The sequence below is a fragment of the Cydia amplana genome, chromosome 14, assembly GCF_948474715.1.
Source record: "Cydia amplana chromosome 14, ilCydAmpl1.1, whole genome shotgun sequence".
NCBI lineage: Eukaryota > Metazoa > Arthropoda > Insecta > Lepidoptera > Tortricidae > Cydia > Cydia amplana.
The window spans coordinates 17574367-17601134 of NC_086082.1; the positions used below are offsets into that span (position 1 = coordinate 17574367).

Sequence of the window (26768 nt, forward strand, 5' to 3'; positions counted from 1 at the left end):
GTGAAAGAGAAAGATCCCCGCGATTTTCGAATTTCGGTTTTCGCGGTAGCCCCGCTGCGCCGGTGACGCCTCTGGAGACCTGCGCCGGTGGCGCCTCTAGTGATAGACTAAATAAACTTTCCGATTCGGAGGAACGCGAGATATTGTCAATTCTCTCCAAAAAAGAATTTAAACCAAAGCTTAAGAATATAATATCGGGTGTATTTGACACTTTAAGTATTAATTTATCGAGTTCTAAATTGAGCAAACAATTGAGTTTTGAACAAACCTGGGGACTAGCCAAAATGACAGTCGTAGTCGTACATCGATAAACGCCAAACGAAAAAAAAAATGTATCCTGATGACAGACGCTACGCAAAGTTACGTTATTATTTGATTATTTCCATTCGTTATTGTGGTCTCGTTTCGTGTTTTCTGACAACCGGTTGTTATCTTGGCTAGAACCTGGATAAATAAAATAATTGGCCTGTTCAGGCAGCTTAGGGTTACATTTTAAACGATAATAAATGTTTTGTTCCTAATTATAATATGATAACCTGAACCACTAACCTGAAACACTGCACTCGGTACCTATTGTTTACTGCTGGACGATGGATGAACATAAGGTGACCATTTTTTCTAGTGATTATAGGTAGGTAATTAACTATTACTTTTAAATGGTTAAAAAACGCTTATAACAGTACACAACTCTTTTCTACTTGTACACTTGTAATTTCTTATTTTTTTACGTATTTTTATTATACACTGAGCTATATATCATCTGAGATAATAAAATGTTCTGAGATGTATTTTTCGGGGCAAATTCCTGACGTGATCTCAGGTTTTTTTTTTGTACATGTATTATGTGTAACTCTTTGTCTGTTTATAGTCTACATTATTTTCTAATCGTTTACTTTTTACCAAATCTTGTACATATTATATTCGAGTCTCAAATTATTCCTAAGTTTACTGAATGTTGTTGTAAGCTTTCTGTTTAAAAATAGAATCAATAAATAATTATATTGCAACTTAAAATATTGTTTTTTTTTAATATGTAGGTAGTTGATAAGCGAAACAATTCCAATCTATATCAATATTAAGTCATTACAAGCAAAGGACAGCATTGCATTGTTATTAGGGTTCCGTAGCCAAATGGCAAAAAACGGAACCCTTATGGATTCGTCATGTCTGTCCGTCTGTCCGTCCGTATGTCACAGCCACTTTTTTCCGAAACTATAAGAACTATACTGTTGAAACTTGGTAAGTAGATGTATTCTGTGAACCGCATTAAGATTTTCACACAAAAATAGAAAAAAAATAATAAATTTTGGGGGTTCCCCATACTTACAACGTGCTTACAACTAAAACTCAAAAAAAAAAAATTTCATCAAACCCATACGTGTGGGGTATCTATGGATAGGTCTTCAAAAATGATAGAGGTTTCTAATATCATTTTTTTTTTTTTTTTTTTTCTAAACTGAATAGTTAGCGCGAGAGACACTTCCAAAGTGGTAAAACTGGTAATCCAGCTCTGAGCATGACAAGATTTCTTCGCGTACCTGCATAAATTATAACTTTCAATTGCCATCCGTCCGTTAGATGGCGCTCCTTACTGAAAGCTGTGTAAGATACATCACGCTGTTAAGATTTTTCCACGAATAATCCAGACATTCGACGGATAAAGTGGTTAGGTAAGGTTCGGAGTTAGGTTTGGTTTTGAGTTAGGTTTGGTTTTGAGTTAGGTTTGGTTTTGAGTTAGGTTTGGTTTTGAGTTAGGTTTGGTTTTGAGTTAGGTTTGGTTTTGAGTTAGGTTTGGTTTTGAGTTAGGTTTGGTTTTGAGTTAGGTTTGGTTTTGAGTTAGGTTTGGTTTTGAGTTAGGTTTGGTTTTGAGTTAGGTTTGGTTTTGAGTTAGGTTTGGTTTTGAGTTAGGTTTGGTTTTGAGTTAGGTTTGGTTTTGAGTTAGGTTTGGTTTTGAGTTAGGTTTGGTTTTGAGTTAGGTTAGGTTAGGTTAGGTTAGGTTAGGTTAGGTTAGGTTTTTTTTTTTTTTTTTTTTTTTTTTTTTTTTTTTTTTTTTTTTTTTTTTTTTTTTTCTATGCTCCTCCAACATGATCGGAGACTTTGCTATGCGACTCTGTCATACTAGTTCTCGCTTTTTCTACTGCTCGTACTTCCATTCTTCATACTATTCTTTCTTTCATACATCTTCTTTTGCATCTGGTCTGGGTGGGATGCCCAGCTATGTTTTCTATCTTAGGGTTTTAAGATCGTGGGTTCTTTATTTCAATAAAAGACAAGGGGCCAACGTGCCTACAAGGGGTGGCTTCTGTTTAAATTTTTTACATTTCTTATATTTGTCTATATTTACATTTTGATTTCTTATATTATGCCTTAAGTCTACGTTCACAATACATGTTCTCAACTACGTTGTGCTACTATTTTTCTCTCTTATTCCTATATGTTTATTATATTATACTTATTATAATTTATAAACATATTTTACTTATACCAATTTATTTCTATTTATTACTATTTGGGCAATTTTTTCGCAGTATTTTAGGAACTTTGCTTTGTCTTGACTCTGCATAATTTCCTGAATATTGTTTAGCGTCATGTTTTGTCCAATACTCTGTTCCAGGTCAAATCGTTCTCTTGTGTGGGCTGGGCATTCAAGCAATATATGTGGGACAGTTTCTTTCGCTTCCGGATCACAGATGCATGATGGGCTCCCTTTACACTTAAAACGGTTTAAGTATTCCGAGAACCCACCATGCCCCGTCATTATTTGTGTCCTTACATACGATATACTTTGCTTTCTTACTGTCCTGTATGCCGCAACCGCGTTTGGGAAAAATACTTTTGTTACCGACGCTGTGTCACTGCTCGTGTACCTATTGTTCCATTCTTCCAGCGTATCCAATCGAATGCTCCGCTTGACAAAAGATACCGGGCACAGGTCATATTCTGGTTTTTGTTTGGAGTCTAAAGCGGCCTCTTTCGCTAATTGATCAGCTCTTTCATTGCCCTCCAATCCTGCATGTGCCTTTATCCAATGTATTGAGACAGATTTCCCTTGGATGCTACATGATCTGATGTTTTCTCTTGCCTCTACAGCTAGAGGATGAAGGCAGTTGCTGTTTTTTAGGGTTTGGAGGGCAGCCATAGAGTCGCTGTAGACTCCAAACGTTTTCGCCTTGTGTTTTTTGATTTCCCGTGTTGATATACACAGCGCCAATAGCTCCGCCTGGTAGACAGTGCTGTAGCTTGGTAGGGCGAGCTTGCGGACCTTGGTTTCGGCCGCCTCGTTCCAGATGGACAGTGCTGCGCCCACTTTGCCTCCGATTTTACTTCCATCTGTAAAGATGCGGACTTCGTGGTCACTGTGCGCATCTACTTGCTCTCGGTCTACCAGGCTTATAATTTCTACCTCGCTTCGCTCTGCAGGGTGCGGGGCTTCCGCAGCTGCCGACATGCGCTCAACCCGCCTATCTCTCAGTTCTGGCAGGGGTACTCCCCTCTTAGCTTCATATAGTGAAGCTGCCTCGCGGACTCGGAGGTCGAGAGGCAGTATCCCTGTCAGCAGCAGGACTGAGTTTAGCGACACTGTACGGTAGGCTTTGCACATTTTTTGCACAATCCCCCGCTGAACAGTTGCTAGCTGTTTTATTGTTCCCAGTTTCTTTGCTGCTGGTGCCCACACGCTTGCGGCATAGAGGACGATGGGTTCCACCGTCGCCACATATATTGTACGTATTATTTCTGGGTTCAGGCCCCAGCTCGCCTTTGCCGCTCTTGCCAATCTCTTATGCACTCCAATCGCCTTTCTGCAGACATTCGCCACGTGTGAGTTAAACGTTAATTTATCGTCGATGGTTACTCCCAATATCTTTATTTCTCTTGACATCTCTATGCTCACTGCGCCCATGCTCAGTCGTGGTGTGTCGTATTTTAGTCTTTTGGTAACTACCATTGCAACAGTTTTGTGTGGGGCAAATTTCAATTTATTTTTCACACCCCACGCCTGAACACGTTCGAGTGCTGCATTGGCCTGTCTTTCGATTTCTACTGCGGATTCCCCATCGAAGATTAAAACCACATCGTCTGCGAATGCCTGACAGTAAACTCCACTTTCTTCTAGGCTCTTAAGGAGTGGATCAAGCAAGAGGTTCCACAAGATCGGTCCACCTATGGAGCCCTGCACACACCCCTTGTTAGTCTCTGTGCAGTGCTCCTCTCCCGCGTACCTTACCTTGACCTTTCTGTCTGTCAGATAACTATCAATAGCTCTTCTCAGGCTCAGTGGGCAGTTTTCCTCTGCTAGTCGGACTCTTATTGCTGGCCACCAGGCGCTATCGAAGGCTCCCTCTATATCCAACGATATTACGGTTATGATTTTCTTTTGATCTAATTTCCTTTTTATATGTTGCATCATGGTATAGAGGGAGTCTTCGGTACTCCTTTGTGGCATAAATCCAAACTGTCTGGTACTCATGCGTGGTATTAGGTAGTATTTCAGTCGAGCTACTAGTAGTTTTTCATAGATCTTACCCAGCACCGGGAGAAGTCCGATTGGCCTGTAGGATTTAGGTTCCATGTAATTTTCTTTGCCAGGTTTTCTTAGGGCTATCACGGTTGCTTCTTTCCAGGACTTGGGGAAGTAGTGGTGTTCAAAGCATTTGTTTAGGAGCGTTAAAAATAGGTCGGGGTCGCTTTTGATGGCTTCGCAGCATATATCGGCTGTGAAGCCGTCCTCTCCTGGCGCTTTTTTGGGGTTAAAAGACTTTGTGGCCCAGTTTAGTTCCGCCATTGTAAATGGAGGTTCACAAATTGTACTTTGCTCACCTTCATTCACTTTTTCGGCCTTCTGTCTAATATGGCGATGGTGTTCGTTGTCATTATTGACAGGGTCCTTTTGAAAAAAGGTCTCCGCCAACAACTTCGCGGAATCAGCGGCGTTCAGTATTTTGCCGTCCCTTTGGAGTGGCAAGTCTTCTTCCCTTTTTGTTACCCTTCCTATGACCCTATAGATGCCCTCCCACAATCCTTCTCTGTCCTGTTTTTGGCAGAAGTCCTTCCAGCTTTCGACCTGGGCTTTAGCTGCTCTTTGCTCATATTCCTCTTTTTCTTTTAGGTACTCTTCGACGACCTTCGACCTTCGTACAGGGGCTGCGCACCGTATTCTGCGCTTCCTGGTGGAGACTCTTCGTTTCATCTCGGCGAGTTCCTCGGACCACCACGGCAAGGTAAGTTTTTCATTGTTTTTCTTTTTGGGTATGGCTGTTTCGCATGTTTTTGTTATTACTTCGGTATAAGCTTGGATTGTTGTTTCTATTTCATTTGTGGTGTCTATTTGTTCTAGCTTTGTCCTGGTGATTTGGTGTTCCTGGGTCAATTGTCTGAATTTCTCATGAAATGTAGACCAATTGGCTTTCTTTGTGTTGTACTTCCTTGTTGTTCTATTGATTTTTATTCCTGAGGATTTCTTGAGATACACGTTAAATACTATGCCGTTGTGGTCCGAGCTCGTTAATCCTTCGTCCACTTTCCAATCATCCACCAGGTCCAGCATATCGGGTGAACATGCTGTTACATCAACGTAACTGCTATATCGTACGTTTCCCCTAACGGTATCGAAAGTCGGGATTTTCCCTCTGTTTAGGATGTTTAGGTTTAATTCATCGAGTGCACCCAGCATGTCCTCTCCCCTATGGTCGATTACTGGACTGCCCCACCATGTGCTTTTTGCATTTGCGTCCCCTCCAATAATCATTTTGCTCTTTCCAATTTCCCTCTTAATCCTTGCGAGATGTTCTAAATAGGGGTCAATTGGCTGGTCGGGCTCAAAGTAAAATGAGACGAGCGTAATCTCCCAGGCGTTGGTGCTGATTCCCACCACTACGATGTTTTTCGTGTTGAGTTTTGGGTACTGTATGACATTGAGGTCTGTATTAAAAACAGCTATTGCTGCTTTTACAGTCCCGTCCCCAGCATTGGTGTCCTGGAAGACTCGCACACCTCTCTGACTCCTCATTTCCTTTGCCCCTCCAACGTAAGGCTCTTGCAGAAGAGCTACTGCTATCTTCCGCTTCTCTGCTTCTACAAGAATCTCACTTGTTGCCAGCTTTTTCCTCTGCAAGTTTGCTTGGGCTACGCGATATAGAGTTTGTTCGCCTTGGGTGCCTTTAGCAATACGCTACAGTTGATCGTGCCAGATCATCCCACTTGCGCCGTGTCGGACATACTAAGTCGAACGCGTTATGTTCTACGTCGCCTAGGCTTGCTTTTTCGCAGTTACGACATTTGGGTGGTTCTCTTGCGATCCATTCGGGGCACTGAGCCTTCAGGTGGGGTCCGCCACAATGACTGCACAGGTCCGCCGGCTCTCTGCAAAATCGTTTTCCATGCCCAAAGCCCAGACAACGCGTACACTGCACCAGCGGTGATTGATCCTCTACCCTGATGCGTTGGAGGTCTATGTGGACGCTACCCTGTTCCAGTGCCCTCTGCCATATTGTGGCAGAGACACTGATGACGATGTGGTTCGTGAGTGGGTTTCGGGCCTTCTTCCTAAACTTGACTTCCACCCTGTCTTCCTCCTCGCCGAGGCCGCGAAAGACGTCCCGGTTCTGGTTCCTAAGAGCTTTTAGAACGTCCTCACCTGTATTCACTGAGAGGACGCTCTTAAGAACCAGAAGCGGGTCCTTGTTCTTCACTTCCTCGACGGTGAGGTCGACTCCCTGGCTCTCCATCCTTTCTCGGAATTTATCCCTCTCCCCTTTTGTCCCGAATCCCATAAGTACCTTTCTGTCCTTCGCCTTTCTTACCTTTTCCACCTTTATCCATCCCTCTTTGGCATCAGCCGCCTTCCTTACTCTGTCCAGGACTTCCTCACCTGTTTCGGTTTCATTTTTAGAGGTGATGACAACGGTGTGTAAGGTACTTCTTACTTCCGCCCTGACTTTAGGGACCGTTCTAGGCGGTCCTGCCGTCACGCCGGCGTATGTCGCCGTTGTCACCATCCTATCGAGGGTTTCCCGTTGAGTCTCCACCGAGGCTCTCAGCTCATCCATTTTCCTGCCGTTCTCTTTTATGAGCTTAGTTTGCTCTTCCAGTTTTAACAGGAAGGTGTCGTTGTCCGCTCCGGCCGATGTCTTTATGGCCTCTTTGGTTTCTTTGGGCACCTCCCTGTTTGCTACTGGTTTATCTTTCCTTGTATCGGCATCTGTCTCCTTTTTTGCCTCGGTTTCAGCTTCCTTCACGAGCTGGTACAGCCGGTCCAGGGCCTCCAAGACGTCGTTTTTGATTGTCGTTTTGACATTTCTTCCTTCTTTTATGCTTTTGACCGCCATGTCGTGGAGGACCCGGGCCTCTGCCGTCCTGCTCGAGTAGACTTTTTTCGGTTTTGCAGGTGGGACGGTATGCCTTTTCGCTGGTGATATGGTTATCGCTCCCGCGGCCTCTCCCGATGATGGGCTTGGTGAAAGCCGGTAGGTGCTATCAAGCTTCACCCGTTCCGCAGGACCTGCCCGCTTCGTTTCTGTAGTCGGAGTGGGAATAAGGCTTTTTCCCTGTTCCCACTCTCCGATACTGCGTCTAACATTTGGGGCTGGGGTTGGCACTTCTTCCGACAGCCTACTAGCCGTCGGTGCTTGGTGCGAGGTGCCCTCCTCTAGTGTCTTTGGCGGAGACGGCATTTCCGTCTCCAGGTCGCCTTTTTGTTTTTTGCTCGGTGTCCTGAACATGTTGGAGGGTATTCTGGTTCTATATTAGCCCCTGTAAAGGGGGGGCGTCAAAATACAATAGGGGTATAAGCAATAAAAGTTTGTGAAAAGGAGAAATTACAAGTAAGCGCAGTATAATATACTCTATGTAGAGCTAGTCTAGCGACTTATGATAGTAGTTGAAAGCTGTAAAAGGGCTTCTAGAGCAATGATGTCAAGTACAAGATGTAATAAATATGTCAAACAAAAGGTATAACTAATCTAACACAGAAATAGTAAAAAAGGAACAACAAATAAAACAATTATGAAAATTTGTAAAATGTCGACTCTATGTAGAGTCAGTCTAGCGACTATAGTGTCGGTCTGCTGTAGGTTTTTATTGTATGAATATAGAGTCTCAGACTCTGTCAATTAACTATTACAATTTTTCTCTATATGTATAGAGCCGTTAAACTTAGTTCTAAAATGAGCAGTCCGTAGTGTCTTAAAATCTAATGCTACAAAACTAACCTATAGTAGCGCTTCGGAGAACTGTGCAGCGGCCCGCGGCTCCGTGAAGGTCGGTCGTGTATTCTTGGTCGGTCGTGTAGTCGCTCTGCTCCAGCGATGGCGCACTTGGGAGCGCGATGGCGCGAGTAGGCGCAGAGTGGCGCGACTAGGAGCGCGATGGCACACTCTGGAGCGTGAAGGCGCCCTGCTGCAGTTGGGCGCAACGGCGCGTCTCGGAGCGCAGCGGCGCTACTTGGAGCACGATGGCGCACTTTGGCGCTCAATGGCACAGGCGCGTTTGGGCGCAACGGCGCGTCACGGAGCGCAGCGGCGCAACTCGGAGCACGATGGTGCCTTCGGAACGCGGCGACGCACTTTGGCGCACGGAGCGCAAAGGAGCGACTGGGAGCGCGATGGCGCACTTCGGAGCGCAATGGCGCAAAGTCGCAAAAAGGCGCAAGATTTCAGGGGCTACCAGTGGACGCGACCGCTCTGCTCCACTGATGGCGCGCGACTTTGTATCTAATGGCAATGTCCTGGCCCACAAGGCTATCAAATTGGCGCAGCGGTGGCGTAGCGGCGCACGGCTGGAGACACGGCACTCCGGCGCACAACGGCGTAGTCTGGCGCACTCGAGTGGCGCAGATTTGTTTGTATCGTGGCGCAAAGCGCTCAGGATGTTCTTCGCTGGCGCACGCGAGTGGCGCAAGTTTGTTATTAGCACCGCGGCGCAAAACACTTAGAAGAAGTTGTCACTGGCGCACTCGAATGGCGCAACCTAGTTCGCACCGTGGCGCGCACTGCACTCAAACTATATGTTTCCCCGGCGCACGCGGATGGCGCATTTATTCGGCGCAAAGTGGCGGAGCGCGGCGCAGCTCGACCGGTCCGGACTAAATAGTTCCTCAAGAGAAGGGCCCGCTGCATAGGCGGGCGGCGCCGGCGTGGTTGCGGTTGCGTACTCCAGAGAACCCGTGGCCACGCCCCACTGGCGGCGTGCAGGCATACCGTTGGTTTTTTAGTGGGTAGCGGCACCTTTGCCGAGTCCCACATAACCCGCATTTCCTCCCCCGGGTGTGCGGGTATGCATAAAGCATTTTTCCAACGAAAAAAAAAAAAAAAAAAAAAAAAAAAAAAAAAAGGTTAGGTTAGGTTAGGTTAGGTTAGGTTAGGTTAGGTTAGGTTTGACCCCCCGACTAATGGCAGCATCGGCCGCACTGAAGAGGCTGATGCCCAATATCGGGGGGCCGGAGGTAGCGAGCCGCCGTCTGTACATGGGGGTGGTGCGATCGATGGCCCTGTACGGGGCGCCGATCTGGGCGGTGAATCTGGCGGCCCGAAATATCGCCCTGCTGAGAAAGGCTCAGAGGGCGATGGCCATCAGCGTCGTACGCGGGTACCGCACCACCTCATACGATGCGGCGTGCTTGCTGGCGGGAACGCCTCCTTGGGATCTGGAGGCGGAGGCCCAAGCGTCTCTGTACGAGTGGCGCAGGGAGCTCCGGCTGCGGGAGTTCCATCCTGCGCCTAGGGAGGTAGAGGCGCAAAAGCTCCTCGTCCGGCAGTCCATTGTCCTCCAATGGGAGGAGCAACTGGCTGGACGCGAGGAAGGACACAGGACTGTCGAGGCGGTCCGGCCGGTCCTACAAGACTGGCTGGAGAGAGAGCGGGGCTCGCTAACCTTCCGGCTGGTGCAGGTGCTCACGGGGCATGGCTGTTTCGGGAGCTACCTGCACCGGTACGCAAGACGGGAGGAGACGGCGGAGTGCCACCAGTGTGGCTGCGGCGAGGACACGGCGCAGCATACCCTGGAGGAATGCCCAGCCTGGGAGGGGCAGCGCTGCGAACTCGCGGCAGTGGTGGGGAACGACCTCTCCTTGCCAGCCGTAGTTAAGGCTATGGTTGCCGACGAGAGGTCGTGGAAAGCGGTCCTCTCCTTCTGCGAGGATGTAATGTCGCAGAAGGAGGCAGCGGAGAGGGAAAGGGAGGCCAACCCAGCCTCGCACCCGATCCGCCGCAAGCGCACAGGGGCCCGGAGGAGAGCGTATGCCCATCTCCTCCCCCCCACCTAGCGAGGTCTGGGCAGCGGCGCGGGGGCGTCGCTGCCCATTACATAGGCCTCGCAGAGAGGGCGCGCGTGGTATGCCCACGCGCCTTCTGAGGAGGCAGGGGTAGAAGTCTCTCTCTAGCCCCCCATAAGAGAAGGGCCCGCTGCACAGGCGGGCGGCGCCGGCGTGGCTGCGGTTGCGTACTCTAGAGAACCCGTGGCCACGCCCCACCGGCGGCGTGCAGGCATACCGTTGGTTTTTTAGTGGGTAGCGGCACCTTTGCCGAGTCCCACATAACCCGCATCTCCTCCCCCGGGTGTGCGGGTATGCATAAAGCATTTTTCCAACGAAAAAAAAAAAAAAAAAAAAAAAGGTTAGGTTAGGTTAGGTTCCGGGCGATAGGCTCGGGGACGTCTATCGCCTACACAAGGGTCCCTGGGGTGGCAAGCACGCCGTAATAATGGCGCGCAATTAGGGAGGTAGGGGGAATACTAAATTCCTCCAGAGTCGTGTCCGGAGTCCGGACGGCCGCTGGCGAGGTTGCGGAAGAGTGCCGCAGTGTCCCTGTGACCTCGCCATATTGCGTTGAGCCGGCCAAGAGGGGTTTTAGTGGGTATACCGTGGGCCTCATTAGCCTATACGGGAGTCCCACATAACCACCCAGGCCCGTCCCCGCGCCTGGGTGGTATGCGCAACGCATTTCCCCTCTATAAAAAAAAAAAAAAAAAGGTTAGGTTCCACGGACCTGCTCGGGTGTCCGAGTGGGCGGGGAGGTGAACCCCGACGTGGCGCGTCCCCAGGTGGTGGATAGGGGAATGCCCCGGCCCGCTGTCGTGCCGGGGTAGGACGTAGTCCCGCGAACCAAACACCAGGGGGGTATTTGGGGGGCTCTGTGCCCGAGAATGGCTCTCCACGCGTCCCTCTGAATAAGCAGACGGCGCAGTGGACGAGCAAAGAGGAGGAGCTATGAGAGCAGTATGTAGTGTCAATTAAGTCACTGTTCCGCGCGCGGACGTCTGGGGAGGAGGCTGAGGGCTCCCTGACGCGTCGTGGATGTGGGTGGTTGCCGGATTGGAGAGCCTTCTGCTTTTCTGACATTGCCTAGCTGTCTGGAAGGATTGTGCATTGGGCTTCTGTGAAACCCAATTGCAGATCTATTTCTCCGGGCGGGTCGGCGGTGTTAGCGGATCGGGAGGATCGCGCACCGGATGCCGCGCGGATCTGTTGTGCGTCTGGGGGGCTTTTGGCTTCCAATGACGGCTGCCGGGGGTCACATTCCGGATCTTTGCCCGAGGAGCAGTTCCTTGATTGATACCCTGAGGAGTGGCTGGGCGGGTGGCTCCGCGTGTCCCTCTGAATAGCAGAGGGCACAGTGTGAGCTGCAAAGTCGGGAATTTCTAATAGGTCCCCTATTAGAAATTACCTCTGGCGGGGTGAGGAGTGGGATGGCTCCGGCCACCAAGCGCGGCGGATGAAGAAGTGGAAGAAAACCACTATAAAAATCACCCCAATCCCAAGGTGTGTCTGACGTGCCGATGGGATGCGTGGCTGGAGGGAGTCCAGTCACAAACGTCAGGGAGGGGCATACCTCCTCAAAATAGCACACAAAATGAGTGGAAACGAAAATGTAGAACTACCCCAGGAGGTTCCAATCCTCCATGTCGCCACAGGACGGGCAATCGCCCATGCTGTGGCGACATGCCGCCTTCCGTATTCTGGGGGGGCAAACCACTCACGATCCCGAAACGACAACACAAGCAAACACTTTATGGACACCGATTTGCAGAGTGATTTGGTATTGAGGCTGCAAGGAGGGGCTGATGGGGAGAATAGCAGTCCGGCGGAGGCAGGAGCCTCCACTGGCCACCCCAAGGATGGATTCCGACCATTTCAGGACGCCCAGGGGCGCTGGGTGTTCCATGATGAGGACGTGCCTCCGGGGACGGCGGTGGATTCTACACGCTCCCCACCCAAACCCGCTAGGGGGCTTAGTGAGAGACGTAAAGCCGTAGTGCTAATAGAACGCATGCCAGAAAGGGTCCCGTCTCTTGGCAGGGAGGAGTTCTTCTCCCCCAGGAGAATAGACACGGGTGACCTCCCTGGGGACGGAGTATTTTTCTCTCCGGTGCCAACCGACGTGGAAACCGCCGAATCCGACGCTTCGCTAACTGCCCAAATGGCCGCAGGACGGAAGAGGCAGCGAAGCAGTGGTAGCGACACGGGAGCATCGCCGAGCGGCGAGGCTTCCGATCTTGCGGAGCAAGGAAAGCCCGCCTCGGGACCTTCCAAGCGAGGAACAGGCCGCCGACCATCCACGGCGCGCCACGCCGGGCTAACCAAGGAAAAGGCTAAGCGCCTGGAGCTCGAGCTGCAAACTGAAGAGGACCTGATAGCCGCGTCCAAAATGGTGACGCTAAGACGGCTTGCCCGCCATCCGGATTCGTTTGGGACGACAAGTGGGTCAGACGACGAAGAAAACCGCACTGCCCTGGCCCTAAACCAGCAGGTGCGGGATAGTCTGGGGCTAATCAAGGACGTGGCCACCAAGTCCAAAAACCTAAAGGGCACGTACCAACGAATCCTGAAGGAGGCTGTGGCTGCGATCCGGGAAGCTGTCGGTGAGATGAGGGGCCGGACTGTCTCCGATGAGACGAGGAGGCTCGCCGCCGAAAACGCTCGCCTCAAGGCGGAAATGGCCGAGCTCCGTAAGGAGATGGGCGACTTGCGTGCTAGCCTTGGGCAGCGCCTCGAAGGGACGCGCCAAGAGACGGCGACATCACCTGCTCGGGAGCAAGGTGACCTAGAGCGCAATATCATGGCCAAGGTGAGTGACATGATGGGTACAAGGTTGAGCGCCCTGGAGGAGAGACTGCTCCCACAGCAACCTACTCAGGTGTCGTCTGCTCCCACACCTTCCAAAGCAGGAAGCTCTCCCCCCGGTCACACTCCAGCTCCTACCAACCCAGCGGGTGCGAAGCGGGCTGCGAAGAAGAACAAAAAGAAGGAGGGGCCCAAAAAGCGTCCTACGAGTGTTCCTGGCCCCGCTTCCCAAGTCCGGCAGCCTCGGCTGCAGACAACAGTGCCTGCCTCGGAAGAGGAATGGACGACTGTGGTCAAGCGGGGTAAGAAGAATAAAAAGAAGTCTCCCGTTGGAGAAGCGACGACTGCGAAGCCACAACAGCCGGCGGCACCGCGGAAAGCGCAAGAAGGGAAGGGTCGCAATAAGACCAAGGCGCTACTGCGCACCCCGCGGTCAGCGGCCGTAGTCCTCACCCTGGAGACGGGAGCAGAAGAGAGGGGCGTTACCTACGGAACGTTGATTACGGAGGCCAAGACCAAAATCTCCCTGGATGGGCTCGGTATCACCGGCCTGAGGTTCCGTAGGGCAGTGACAGGGGCGGCAATCCTGGAGATCCCGGGCCCAGACACCACCAGCGGCAACCAAGCAGACTCTCTTGCTGCCAAGCTGAGGGAGACGCTTAATGTGGCCGACGTCCGCATCTCTAGGCCGGTAAAATGCGCGGAGATGCGCATTTCCGGCCTGGATGACTCGGTTACAGAGGAAGAGCTCGCCGCTGCCGTGGCGAAAGTTGGAGGGTGTGCCCTAGAGGCAGTGAAAGTTGGCCGGATCTCCCGCACGCCAACAGGCCTGGGCACAGCGTGGGCTCGCTGCCCCGTAGCAGCCGCCAAGAAAGTGGCTGAGGGGCGACTCCTCGTCGGATGGGCTTCGGCAAACGTGAAGCTGCTGGAGTCCCGACCCCTGAGGTGCTTCCGCTGCCTGGTGCCTGGCCATGTTAGGAGGGGGTGCACCTCAGAAATCGACCGTAGTGACCAATGCTACCGATGCGGTCAATCCGGTCACCGGGCCAGGGACTGCACCGCCGCGCCCCACTGCACTCTGTGCACTGCAGCGGGCAAACCTGCTGACCACAGTGCCGGCAGCAGTACCTGCGCGATGGGGGCTAAAGCCCCAAAACGCATGTCCCGGAAGGTGACCAACAAACCAGGCACCCCTGGAGTGGCGGCGCCTCCGGCTGCACAAGAGGGTCCGACTAACAATGCGCCAAAATGACGAGGTCAACCAATCGGATCCTCCAGGCGAACATAAACCACTGCGCCGGGGCGCAAGATCTCCTCCTGCAGTCCATGGCGCAGTGGTCGATAGATGCTGCCGTGGTCGCCGAGCCGTACTACGTCCCCCCCAGCCACAACTGGGCTGCGGACCTGGATGGCTTGGTGGCCATTATTACAAAAGCAGGGGTAGAGGGCATACCGCCCCCCTCCACGTTGTCGAGGGGCCGAGGCTATGTGGCTGTCCTCTGGGGCGAAATTACCCTGATCGGGGTATATTTCTCCCCCAACAGAAGAGTCTCCGAGTTCGAAGCCTTCCTCGGCCAGCTGGCGGCTCTTGTTGCGCAGACCCAACCGCGCCAGGTAGTAGTCGCAGGGGACTTAAACGCCAAATCCATGGCCTGGGGCTGTCCCGCAACCGACATCCGTGGAGACCTGTTAGAGGAGTGGGCGACGATGACCGGTATGTCGGTTCTGAACCGAGGGTCGGCCAGCACCTGCGTGCGCTGGCAGGGAGAATCCATAGTAGACGTGACGTTTGCGACCCCGGCACTCGCGACCCGCGTCCGTGGCTGGAGAGTACTGGAGACGGTGGAGACATTATCAGACCATTTGTACATCCGGTTTGATGTCTCCACGTCCTCCGGAGGCACGACAGACACGGATCGTCGTCCGAATGGCCGTGCTGCGACCCCTTATCCTCGTTGGGCCCTGAACAGCCTGGATCGTGAAGCGGTGGAGATAGCGTCCCTCGTCCAGGCCTGGACAACATCTCCTGGGCCTGTGGAGACCGAGGAGGAGGCAGCCTGGTTCCGCGAAGCCATGTCACAAGTCTGTGACGCAGGCATGTCACGAGCCAAGCCACGGCCTCCGAAGCGTCAAGTGTACTGGTGGTCGCGAGAAATCGAAGAACTCCGATCCTGCTCCAACAGGGCGAGACGCCAGTACACACGGTCCCGTCGACGCAGACACCGAGACGTTGAAGAGGAGACGCGGCTGTACGGTGCCTACAGGGAGGCGGTCAAGGCGCTGCAGCTCTCCATCTGCGAGGCAAAGGCGAGCGCCAGAGCGGAGCTTCTCGAGACTCTAAACCGAGACCCATGGGGGAGGCCGTACAAGACGGTCAGGGGTAAATTACGCCCTTGGGCCCCCCCCTTGACAGAGAGTCTCGAGCCTCGACTACTGGGGGTGGTTGTTTCCAACTTGTTTCCGAACAGACCGGAACACCAGCCCCCAGAAATGGCACCTCCCCATCAGCTCGCAGGGTTTGAGGGTGCGGAAGTCGGGGTGCCTCCGGTAACGGAGGCAGAGCTAGACGCAGCCGTGCGGAGGCTAAAAGCCAAAAACACGGCACCGGGTCCAGATGGGATCCCAGGACGCGTCCTGGCTTTGGCGCTGCGGTCCCTAGGGGAGAGATTCCGCGGGCTACTGGACGCCTGTCTACAGTCCGGCCGATTTCCGACCATATGGAAAACCGGCCGGCTCGTCCTCCTAAAAAAGGATGGGCGTCCCGCGGACTCTCCATCCGCCTACCGTCCGATCGTATTGCTCGACGAGGCTGACAAGCTCTTCGAGCGCATCATCTGCTGTCGCCTCGTTGAGCACCTCCGAGGAGTAGGACCTGACCTGTCCGAGCATCAGTTCGGATTCCGAGAGGGCAGGTCGACCGTAGATGCAGTCGCGCGCATCAAAGCCCTCTCGGATGAGGCGGTTGACCACGGTGGGGTTCTCCTGGCGGTGTCCTTGGATATCGCCAATGCCTTTAACACCCTGCCGTGGTCGTGCATTAGGGAGGCGCTGAAATACCACAAAGTGCCTCCCTATTTGTGCCAAATAGTCGGGGCCTACCTCTCGGAGCGGTGTGTGGAGTATCCGGTCCGGGGCGGCGGGATTACAAGGTGGGAGACGTCGTGCGGTGTTCCACAGGGCTCGGTCTTAGGGCCGCTCCTGTGGAACATTGGGTACGACTGGGTGCTGCGGGGGGAGCTTCTCCCGGGGTCAAGTGTGACCTGCTACGCAGATGACACGCTGGTCACGTCCCGGGGGACCTCGTACCGGGAAGCAGCACGCCTCGCCACCGTGACGGTGGCACAGGTGGTGAGGCGTATAACGATGCTGGGTCTGGAGGTGGCGCTACACAAGTCTGAGGCGCTCTGCTTCCACGCAGCCCGGAAGGCGCCGCCTGCAGGATCCAGCATCGTCGTTGGTGGCACCCGAATCGAGGTAAAGTCCGACATGAAATATCTCGGACTTGTCCTCGATTCCCGATGGAACTTCCGCGAGCACTTTGCCCGCCTGACCCCCCGACTAATGGCAGCATCGGCCGCACTGAAGAGGCTGATGCCCAATATCGGGGGGCCGGACGTAGCGAGCCGCCGTCTGTATATGGGGGTGGTGCGATCGATGGCCCTGTACGGGGCGCCGATCTGGGCGGGGAATCTGGCGGCCCAAAATATCGCCCTGCTGAGAAAGGCTCAGAGGGCGATGGCCATCAGCGTCGTACGCGGGTACCGCACCACCTCATATGATGCGGCGTGCTTGCTGGCGGGAACGCCTCCTTGGGATCTGGAGGCGGAGGCCCAAGCGTCTCTGTACGAGTGGCGCAGGGAGCTCCGGCTGCGGGAGTTCCATCCTGCGCCTAGGGAGATAGAGGCGCAAAAGCTCCTCGTCCGGCAGTCCATTGTCCTCCAATGGGAGGAGCAACTGGCTGGACGCGAGGAAGGGCACAGGACTGTCGAGGCGGTCCGGCCGGTCCTACAAGACTGGCTGGAGAGAGAGCGGGGCTCGCTAACCTTCCGGCTGGTGCAGGTGCTCACGGGGCATGGCTGTTTCGGGAGCTACCTGCACCGGTACGCAAGACGGGAGGAGACGGCGGAGTGCCACCAGTGTGGCTGCGGCGAGGACACGGCGCAGCATACCCTGGAGGAATGCCCAGCCTGGGAGGGGCAGCGCCGCGAACTCGCGGCAGTGGTGGGGAACGACCTCTCCTTGCCAGCCGTAGTTAAGGCTATGGTTGCCGACGAGAGGTCGTGGAAAGCGGTCCTCTCCTTCTGCGAGGATGTAATGTCGCAGAAGGAGGCAGCGGAGAGGGAAAGGGAGGCCAACCCAGCCTCGCACCCGATCCGCCGCAAGCGCACAGGGGCCCGGAGGAGAGCGTATGCCCATCTCCTCCCCCCCACCTAGCGAGGTCTGGGCAGCGGCGCGGGGGCGTCGCTGCCCATTACATAGGCCTCGCAGAGAGGGCGCGCGTGGTATGCCCACGCGCCTTCTGAGTAGGCAGGGGTAGAAGTTCCTCTCTAGCCCCCCACAAGAGAAGGGCCCGCTGCACAGGCGGGCGGCGCCGGCGTGGTTGCGGTTGCGTACTCTAGAGAACCCGTGGCCACGCCCCACCGGCGGCGTGCAGGCATACCGTTGGTTTTTTAGTGGGTAGCGGCACCTTTGCCGAGTCCCACATAACCCGCATTTCCTCCCCCGGGTGTGCGGGTATGCATAAAGCATTTTTCCAACGAAAAAAAAAAAAAAAAAAAAAAAAAAAAAAAAAAAAAAGGTTAGGTTAGGTTCCACGGACCTGCTCGGGTGTCCGAGTGGGCGGGGAGGTGAACCCCGACGTGGCGCGTCCCCAGGTGGTGGATAGGGGAATGCCCCGGCCCGTTGTCGTGCTGGGGTAGGACGTACGTAGTCCCGCGAACCAAACACCAGGGGGGGGATTTGGGGGGCTTTGTGCCCGAGAATGGCTCTCCACGCGTCCCTCTGAATAAGCAGACGGCGCAGTGGACGAGCAGAGAGGAGGAGCTGTGTAGTGTCAATCAAGTCACTGTTTCGCGCGCGGACGTCTGGGGACCTCCCCCCGTAGGCGCTGGAGGAGGCTGTGGGCTCCCTGACGCGTCGTGGATGTGGGTGGTTGCCGGATTGGGGAGCCTTCTGCTTTTCTAACATTGCCTAGCTGTCTGGAAGGATTGTGCATTGGGCTTCTGTGAAACCCAATTGCAGATCCATTTCTCCGGGCGGGTCGGCGGTGTTAGCGGATCGGGAGGATCGCGCACCGGATGCCGCGCGTATCTGTTGTGCGTCTGGGGGGCTCTTGGCTTCCAATGACGGCTGCGGGGGGTCACATTCCGGATCTTTGCCCGAGGAGCAGTTTCTCGATTGAGGAGTGGCTGTGGAGGAGGAGTGGGGATGGCTCCGGCCACCAAGCGCGGCGGATGGAAAAGTGGAAGAAAACCACTATAAAAATCACCCCAATCCCAAGGTGTGTCTGACGTGCCGATGGGATGCGTGGCTGGAGGGAGTCCAGTCACAAGCGTCAGGGAGGGGCATACCTCCTCAAAATAGCATTCAAAATGAGTGGAAACGAAAATGGAAAACTACCCCAGGAGGTTCCAATCCTCCATGTCGCCACAGGACGGGCAATCGCCCATGCTGTGGCGACATGTCGCCTTCCGTATTCTGGGGGGGCAACCCACTCACGATCCCGAAACGACGACATAAGCAAATACTTCATGGACACCGATTTGCAGAGTGATTTGGTCTTGAGGCTGCAAGGAGGGGGTGATGGGGAGAATAGCCGTCCGGCGGAGGCAGGAGCCTCCACTGGGCCCCCCAAAGATGGATTACGTGCGGTACCGCAGGAATACGTGCGGTCGCCCACGCCAATCCCCACGAGGGTATTTTGTGGGAGAAGGGCTCGCGGCGGGCTGGAAATGTTCCCGTCAGGTAGCGAGGAATTTTTTTCCCCCCAAAAAGTGGACATGCGCGACCTGCCTGGTGGGGACGTTTACTGGTCGCCGCTGCAAACAGACACCGAAAGCGAGACGACCGACTGCGACGGCTCGCTGCATGGTCCCACCTCCGCCCAATCCGGGGAAGTGCGGAAGCGGCTGCTGAGCGAGGAGGACGGGTCGGGGGCATCTGATGGCGATGCTTCCGTCTCCGGAGCAAGGCCCGGCTACGGGCCAAATAAGAGAGGACGAGGAAACTGTGTGGGTGCGGCCCGAGCCAGAGCTGGGTGCTCGGGGCCGGAGCAGCCACTCGAGACCGCCCCACGGCCCACGGAGGCCGTGGCGGGGCCCCCGATCGCAGCGGCCCCCTCGCGGAGAGAATCTCTCCCGGATTTGCGGGTGGTGCTGACCCGCTGCGACCGCGAGCTTGTGGCCTCAAATGAAAGGTCGCGATCTAGGTCGCCGAATTTTGACGATGGTCCTGGTACCTCGACAATTGTAGCGCCTACACGCAGAGGAAGAGGCCGGACTCCCACCACGGGGGAATATGTCCGTTATGCAAAGGCTGTTGAAGCGGCCAATAAGGCGAAGCGCGAAGAACTGCGGCTTCGCAACGAAGAAGAGGCGGAGAAATTTTGTCGGTCTTTAGGTACCCGCCAAGTGAGATTATCGGAAACGTCCACCGACGACGAGGTGAACCTTAACGATCGCGTCCGTGCCAGCCTGGAAGCCATCGACATGGTGGCCCAAAAGTCCAGTCATCTTAAGGGCACCTTTCAAAAGGCCCTGAAGGACTCAGCCAAGGAAATGAAGAAGGTCTTTGAGGTGCTGAGGACACACACGGTATCCGACGAAACCCGGCAACTAGAGGCAGAGAACAAGCGCCTTAAAGCGGAACTGGCAGATGTCCGCTCTGAACTCCGGAAAATTCGCGAGGACATGCAACGTTTTGAAATGTCGCATCGGAGCTCGCTTCCCACAGAGGAAATGAACGTGGCTCAATTTGTGCCGTCGGGACCTCATCCACCGGCGCCATCCAAAAAGAAGGCTAAGCCTAACGAAACTGCGGCCCTAGACATAGAGAGCATTGTCCAGGCTGTTACAAAGCAAGTAGGTAGCATGATTAATGCCCGATTTGACGGTTTAGAGAAGGAAGGCAGACTTTTGCCAGCTCAAAGTCTCCGTCCACCACTAGCAAGCGACAAGAGGAAAGAGTCGGCTGCTAACGTCGTCCAAAAGCCCGCGAAGTCAGTGGTCCCTGTCGCCGGTAAGAAGGGACCACCAAACTATACTGAAGAGCCGCAAAAGATCAGCGGCAAGGGCAAGGGCAAGGGCAAGAAAAGCGTTGTCCCACAGCCCAATGTCAACCAGAGCACGGCGACCTTTCGGACCCAGCCAGCATCTGCATGTCCCTCTACAGGCGAAGAATGGCAAAAAGTAGGCCCCAAGGGCAAAAGGAAAAAGAAGACGACCAAAGCTGTTTCCAAAACACAACCGAAACAGAAACAGCAACCAAAGAAGGCGCGCAAATTGGTACCCCCGCGTTCTTCAGCGGTGGTTTTGACACTGCTCCCAGAGGCAGTAGAAAAGGGGGTAACGTATGCGAAAGTCCTTACGGAGGCCAAGAGCAGGGTCGATTTGGCTGGACTCGGCATCACTGCTTTACGGATCAAGCGCGCTATCACTGGGGGCACCGTTCTAGAGGTCCCGGGAACTACCAGTGGTGACAAGGCCGACCAACTGGCCAGAGCGCTGGTGGAAAAACTAGGCCCAGAAGCTGTTCGGGTATCAAGACCGGTCAAATGCGCAGAGCTCCGGTTGACAGAGTTGGACGACTCAATATCGCCCGAGGTGGTAGTAGCTGCGATCGCCAGCGTCGGACAATGCTCAGCAGCACTGGTAAAGACCGGCGAGGTTCGTCGAGGTCTTAGAAGACTCGGCACTCTGTGGGTGCGCTGCCCTGTCACGGCAGCCAAGAAAATCACTCAGGCTGGTCGCCTTGAACTCGGTTGGGGCCTCTCGGCTAAAGTTAGCTTGCTGGAAGAAAGACCCATGAGGTGCTTTCGTTGCCTACAGACGGGGCACACTGGGGCCCAATGCATAGCGTCTGAAGACTACAGCAACTACTGCTACAACTGCGGTCAACCAGGACATAAGAGGTCAGCTTGCTCAGGATCACCTCAATGTATCTTGTGTCATGCTGCGGGAAAACCTGCGGACCATAAAATCGGGTCCAAAGCATGCACCAATCCCAAACCAATGACAAAACACGCTGGCGATGGCCCCCGGGCCCCCTCCCAGGCTGTTATCCCCTCCACCGGTGCGGTGGAAGAGGCTGAGATGGAGATCGTAACAACCGACAATTAATGACAATAAAGGTGTTGCAAACTAACCTCAATCACTGCGCCAGGGCTCAGGATTTGCTTTTCCAGTCCCTGGCTCAGTGGAGTATAAATGTGGCAGTCGTGGCTGAGCCGTATTCGGTTCCACCGCGAAGCGATTGGGTGTCTGACATGGACGGAGTTGTCGCCTTGGTGGCAAGAGGAGGTACAGGCACATTCGAAAACGTCGTAAGAGGGAAAGGTTATGTGGCGGCAAATTATGAACGTGTCACTTTCGTCGGCATCTACTTCTCTCCGAATCGCTGTTTGGCCGAATTTGAACGTTTCCTGGTGGAGGTAGGCGCCCGAGTCAGCCAGCTTTATGACCGGGGGTCAGTGGTCGTCGCCGGAGATTTTAATGCGAAGTCCACTGCGTGGGGTTCGCCGGCGACGGACGTGCGCGGTGAGGTCGTTGAAGAGTGGGCAATTGCGTCAGGGCTGACCCTAGCCAACCAGGGAGACACTAACACGTGCGTGCGGCAACAAGGCGGATCAATAGTGGATCTGACTTTCACAAATGCCGCCCTGGCACGCTGTGTCCGTGATTGGAGGGTACTGGTAGACGTGGAGACGTTGTCCGATCACCTGTACATCCGTTACGACGTCTCCACGTCGCCAGTAGCTCAAGTCGGCCATAATTGCAGGCTACCGATTGGCGGCGGAGGTCCAAAATGGGCTCTCGGTAAAATGGACCGAGACCTTCTTTTAGAGGCGGCTATTGTGCAAGCTTGGCTCCCTTCGCCGGAAGGCGAAGTAGTGGTGGAGACGGAAGCATCCTGGTTCCGGGATGCCATGACACTAATATGCGACACGGCGATGCCCAGGGCCAAGCCTCCACCACAAAAAAGAAAGGTGTATTGGTGGACGGCTGAGCTTGCACAAATGCACAAGGACTGTACAGCCGCGCGGCGTCGGTATACAAGGCAGAGACGCCGACGAACAGACGAAGATGCGGAAAGAAACCTCTACGCCTTGTACAAGGAGGCAAAAAAGTCCCTAAAAGCAGCCATAGGAAATGCCATAGACGCTGCGAGGGAAGCATTCATCGACACCTTGAATGCGGATCCTTGGGGCCGGCCCTACAAGCTCGTCAGGAACAAATTACGCTCCTGGGGCCCCCCGCTCACCCAAACGTTGGAACCTGAATTTGTCAGCGACGTGGTCTCGGCATTGTTCCCTAGGGGAGGTAATAACAGGCCGCCAGCAATGGCACCACCACGAGCAGACGCAGGGGAGGAAGCTGAAGTGCCACCTGTAACAGCAGTTGAATTCGGCGTAGCAGTGACTAAGATGCGAGCCAAAAACACTGCTCCTGGACCAGATGGAGTCCCTGGCCGCGCTTGGGCCCTCGCGTTGAAAGAGCTGGAGCCGCGACTTATCCGTCTCTTCACGGCATGCCTGGAGCAGGGCCGCTTCCCAGTAGGATGGAAATCAGGGAAACTGGTCCTGCTAAAGAAAGAGGGTCGCCCGGCTGACTCGCCTTCGGCATACCGGCCGATTGTCTTGCTTGATGAGGTGGGGAAGCTATTCGAGCGCATCATAGCGTCCCGTCTCATCAAGCATTTGCAAGGGGTTGGCCCAGACTTGGCCGAAAATCAATACGGCTTCAGGAGCGGCCGTTCTACAGTGGACGCGATCCTGCAGGTGAAAAGGCTGGCACAGGAGTCTGTCTCTCGGGGAGAGGCTGTCTTGGCTGTGTCGTTAGACATAGCCAACGCCTTCAATACCATGCCCTGGGAAACCATAAACGAGGCCTTGCGCTACCACAGGGTTCCGCCTCACCTGGCCCATATTATCAGGGCCTATTTAAGTGAGCGATTTGTGACCTGGCCTGGGCAGCGAAATTGGGGACAGAAAAGGATGGAATGCGGTGTCCCTCAGGGATCGGTTTTGGGCCCGCTACTTTGGAATGTCGGCTACGACTGGGTCCTGCGGGGGGCAAACCTTCCTGGAGTAGACGTGTTTTGCTATGCCGATGATACGCTGGTGACGGCCCGCGGACCCAGTTTTCGCGATGCGGCAATTCTGGCAACTGCGGGTGTTGCCCACGTTGTCAGCCGAATACGGCGGTTGGGCCTGGAAGTCGGCCTACAGAAATCCGAGGCCATTTGTTTTTATGGCCACCGTAGAGGTCCTCCGGTAGGAGCCCAAATTATAGTAGGCGGGGTCTCGATTGCTGTCAAGCCGACCCTGCGCTACCTGGGCGTTATACTCGACAGCAAATGGAACTTTCAGGCCCATTTCCAACGCTTGGCTCCAAAACTGCTCAGTGCAGCGGCGGCCCTAGGGCGTATACTCCCAAATTTGGGAGGGCCCAAGGCCTCATGCCGCCGTTTGTACACGGGAGTCGTGCGCTCCATGGCCTTATATGGCGCACCCGTCTGGGCTGACGCCCTGGGAAGGCAAAACTCTACGCAGTTGAGAAAAGCGCAAAGAGCAATGGCGCTGCGGGTAATCCGGGGATACCGTACCATATCTACGGATGCTGCGTGTGCTTTAGCGGGATCCCTGCCCTGGGACCTCGATGCAAGAGCCCTCGCAGCTGTTTACCGCTGGCGCGAGGAGATGCACGAGAGGGATGAGTCACCAGCACCGAGGGAAATAGATGGACGGCGTGAAGAAATTCGGCTGGAAATGGTGGGCATTTGGGAGGAGAGACTGGAGCAGCCAATTGCTGGCCACCAGACCATAGAGGCAATACGTCCGGTCCTAAAACAATGGCTTGACCGGGACCATGGCCCTATGACATTCCGGGTGACGCAGGTCCTCTCTGGACACGGATGTTTTGGCCGATATCTGTGCAGATTGGGCCGAGAACCGACGCCGATATGCCATGAGTGTGGCGCGGCCGAAGACACGGGACAACATACGCTGGCTGTATGCCCAGCTTGGACTGAACAGCGGGCCACACTCGTGGCTGTAGTGGGGCACGACCTGTCCCTGCCTGCCGTGGTGAAAACTATGGCAGACAGCGACAGATCATGGAAAGCGATGGTCTCTTTTTGCGAAGACGTGATGGCGAGAAAAGAGACCGCGGAAAGAGAAAGGGAGGAAGATCCGGCCTCCCAACCGATGCGCCGCAAGCGCGTAGGAAGGAGGCGTTTGGCGCACAACCGCCGACTTCCCCCTTAAGGGTACCCGTGGGCGGCAGGCTCGGGACATCTGTCGCCTACACGAGGGTCCCTGGGACGGCCAATGCGCCAAAAAATGGCACACTCTAGAGTAGAGGAACGCAGTTCCTCCGAAGTCGAGTCCGGAGTTCGGACAGCCGCTGGCGGGGTTCCGGAAGCATGGTCCCGGCCGTTTCCCGTGCCTCGCCTTTAAAGCCATGAGGCGGTATAAAAAAAAAAAAAAAAAAAAAAAAAAAAAAAAGGTTAGGTTAGGTTAGGTTAGGTTACACGGCGCAGCATACCCTGGAGGAATGCCCAGCCTGGGAGGGGCAGCGCCGCGAACTCGCGGCAGTGGTGGGGAACGACCTCTCCTTGCCAGCCGTAGTTAAGGCTATGGTTGCCGACGAGAGGTCGTGGAAAGCGGTCCTCTCCTTCTGCGAGGATGTAATGTCGCAGAAGGAGGCGGCGGAGAGGGAAAGGGAGGCCAACCCAGCCTCGCACCCGATCCGCCGCAAGCGCACAGGGGCCCGGAGGAGAGCGTATGCCCATCTCCTCCCCCCCACCTAGCGAGGTCTGGGCAGCGGCGCGGGGGCGTCGCTGCCCATTACATAGGCCTCGCAGAGAGGGCGCGCGTGGTATGCCCACGCGCCTTCTGAGAAGGCAGGGGTAGAAGCCTCACTCTAGCCCCCCACAAGAGAAGGGCCCGCTGCACAGGCGGGCGGCGCCGGCGTGGCTGCGGTTGCGTACTCTAGAGAACCCGTGGCCACGCCCCACCGGCGGCGTGCAGGCATACCGTTGGTTTTTTAGTGGGTAGCGGCACCTTTGCCGAGTCCCACATAACCCGCATCTCCTCCCCCGGGTGTGCGGGTATGCATAAAGCATTTTTCCAACGAAAAAAAAAAAAAAAAAAAAAAAAAAAAAAAAAAAAAAAAAAAAAAGGTTAGGTTAGGTTAGGTTAGGTTAGGTTAGGTTAGGTTAGGTTAGGTTCCCCTTCGAATTGCTGTCACCTTGCCGTGGTGAAGGGGCTTGCGTGCCCCAGTGACCCTCAGGGCTATGCCGGATAGGGCCTCCCAAGCCGGACAGGCCTGAGGAGAGGGGCCAGACTAAGAACAGCACACGGGGGGCGGCTCCGCGTGTCCCTCTGAAACCAGCAGAGGGCACAGTGCGAGACGCCCGGTTGGGCGGAGTTGGAGCTCCATGCAAGAGCTGCCATAGGTGGCTTGTCCACCAGGCGCGATGTTGTGGCTACGGCCACCGTCGGGCAACTCGTAACCCGCACTGAGCGGACCGAGGACCTTCCTCACTGAGCGGAAGGTCACGTGGAGTTAACCACTATAAAAAATCCCCAATCCTAAGGTGTGACTGGCGTGCCGATGGGATGCATGGCTGGGGGGAGCCCAGTCCCTAACGTCAGAAGGGGGGCAAACCCCTTAAAAATAGCAAAAAATGAGTGGCCAGAAAATGAGAAAACTACCCCAGGAGGTTCCAATCCTCCGTGTCACCACAGAACGGGCAAGTGCCCGCGCTGTGGTGACATGCCGCCCACCGTATTCTGGGGGGGCACACCACTCTAGGACGGAAACCAACGACCATAGCGAATGTTTACTTGACATCGATGCATGCGAATTAGTTTTAAGGTTGCGCGGAGGAGGGGACGAGGATGGTGCGAGAAGGGCTGCTGCGGCAACATCTCCAAGCCCCCCACCGATGGAGTTCCGCCCTGTCCGGGACAACCGAGGGCGCTTTGTAAGCCATGCCATCCCCGATGGCAGGGACGGAGAGGAGCAGGCACCCGTGGTACCGCAAGAATACGTGCGGTCACCCACGCCAATCCCCACGAGGGTGTTTTGTGGGAGAAGGGCTCGCGGCGGGCTGGAAATGTTCCCGTCAGGTAACGAGGAATTCTTTTCCCCCAGAAAAGTAGACATGCGCGACCTGCCTGGTGGGGACGTTTACTGGTCGCCGCTGCAAACTGACACCGAAAGCGAGACGGGCGACTGCGACGGCTCGCTGCATGGTCCCACCTCCGGCCAACCCGGGGAAGTGCGGAAGCGGCTGTTGAGCGAGGAAGACGGGTCGGGGGCATCTGATGGTGATGCTTCCGTCTCCGGAGCAAGGCCCGGGTACGGGCCAAATAAGAGAGGACGAGGAATCTATGTGGGTGCGGCCCGGGCCAAAGCTAAATACTCGAAGCCGGAGCAACCACTCGAGACCACCCCACAACCCACGGAGGTCATGGCGGGGCCCCCGATTA

General features: G+C 54.6%; 1 protein-coding gene and 1 long non-coding RNA gene across 3 annotated transcripts in view; one reads left to right on the forward strand and one right to left on the reverse strand.

The window, feature by feature from the left end:
• Nucleotides 1-1442, reverse strand: part of LOC134654266 (uncharacterized) — a 290346-nt gene extending 288904 nt beyond the window's left edge. For both annotated transcript variants that reach the window (XR_010097320.1, XR_010097321.1), the window contains exon 1: nt 1348-1442. This is a non-coding gene — a long non-coding RNA (uncharacterized LOC134654266). The remainder of the gene's footprint in view (nt 1-1347) is intronic.
• Nucleotides 1443-12002: 10560 nt separating this feature from the next.
• Nucleotides 12003-14290, forward strand: LOC134654389 (uncharacterized). Its single transcript, XM_063509854.1, has 2 exons — nt 12003-14178; nt 14226-14290. The coding sequence occupies exons 1-2, from the start codon at nt 12003-12005 to the stop codon at nt 14288-14290; spliced, it is 2241 nt and encodes a 746-aa protein (XP_063365924.1).
• Nucleotides 14291-26768: the final 12478 nt, after the last annotated feature.

Excerpts from the sequence above, each read along its gene's own strand:
- LOC134654389 (XM_063509854.1), top strand. The coding sequence starts at position 12,003 with ATGGACACCGATTTGCAGAGTGATTTGGTATTGAGGCTGCAAGGAGGG. Across the intron at positions 14,179-14,225 it reads TGACCACAGTGCCGGCAGCA|GTGACCAACAAACCAGGCAC; the intron begins GTACCTGCGCGA and ends ATGTCCCGGAAG.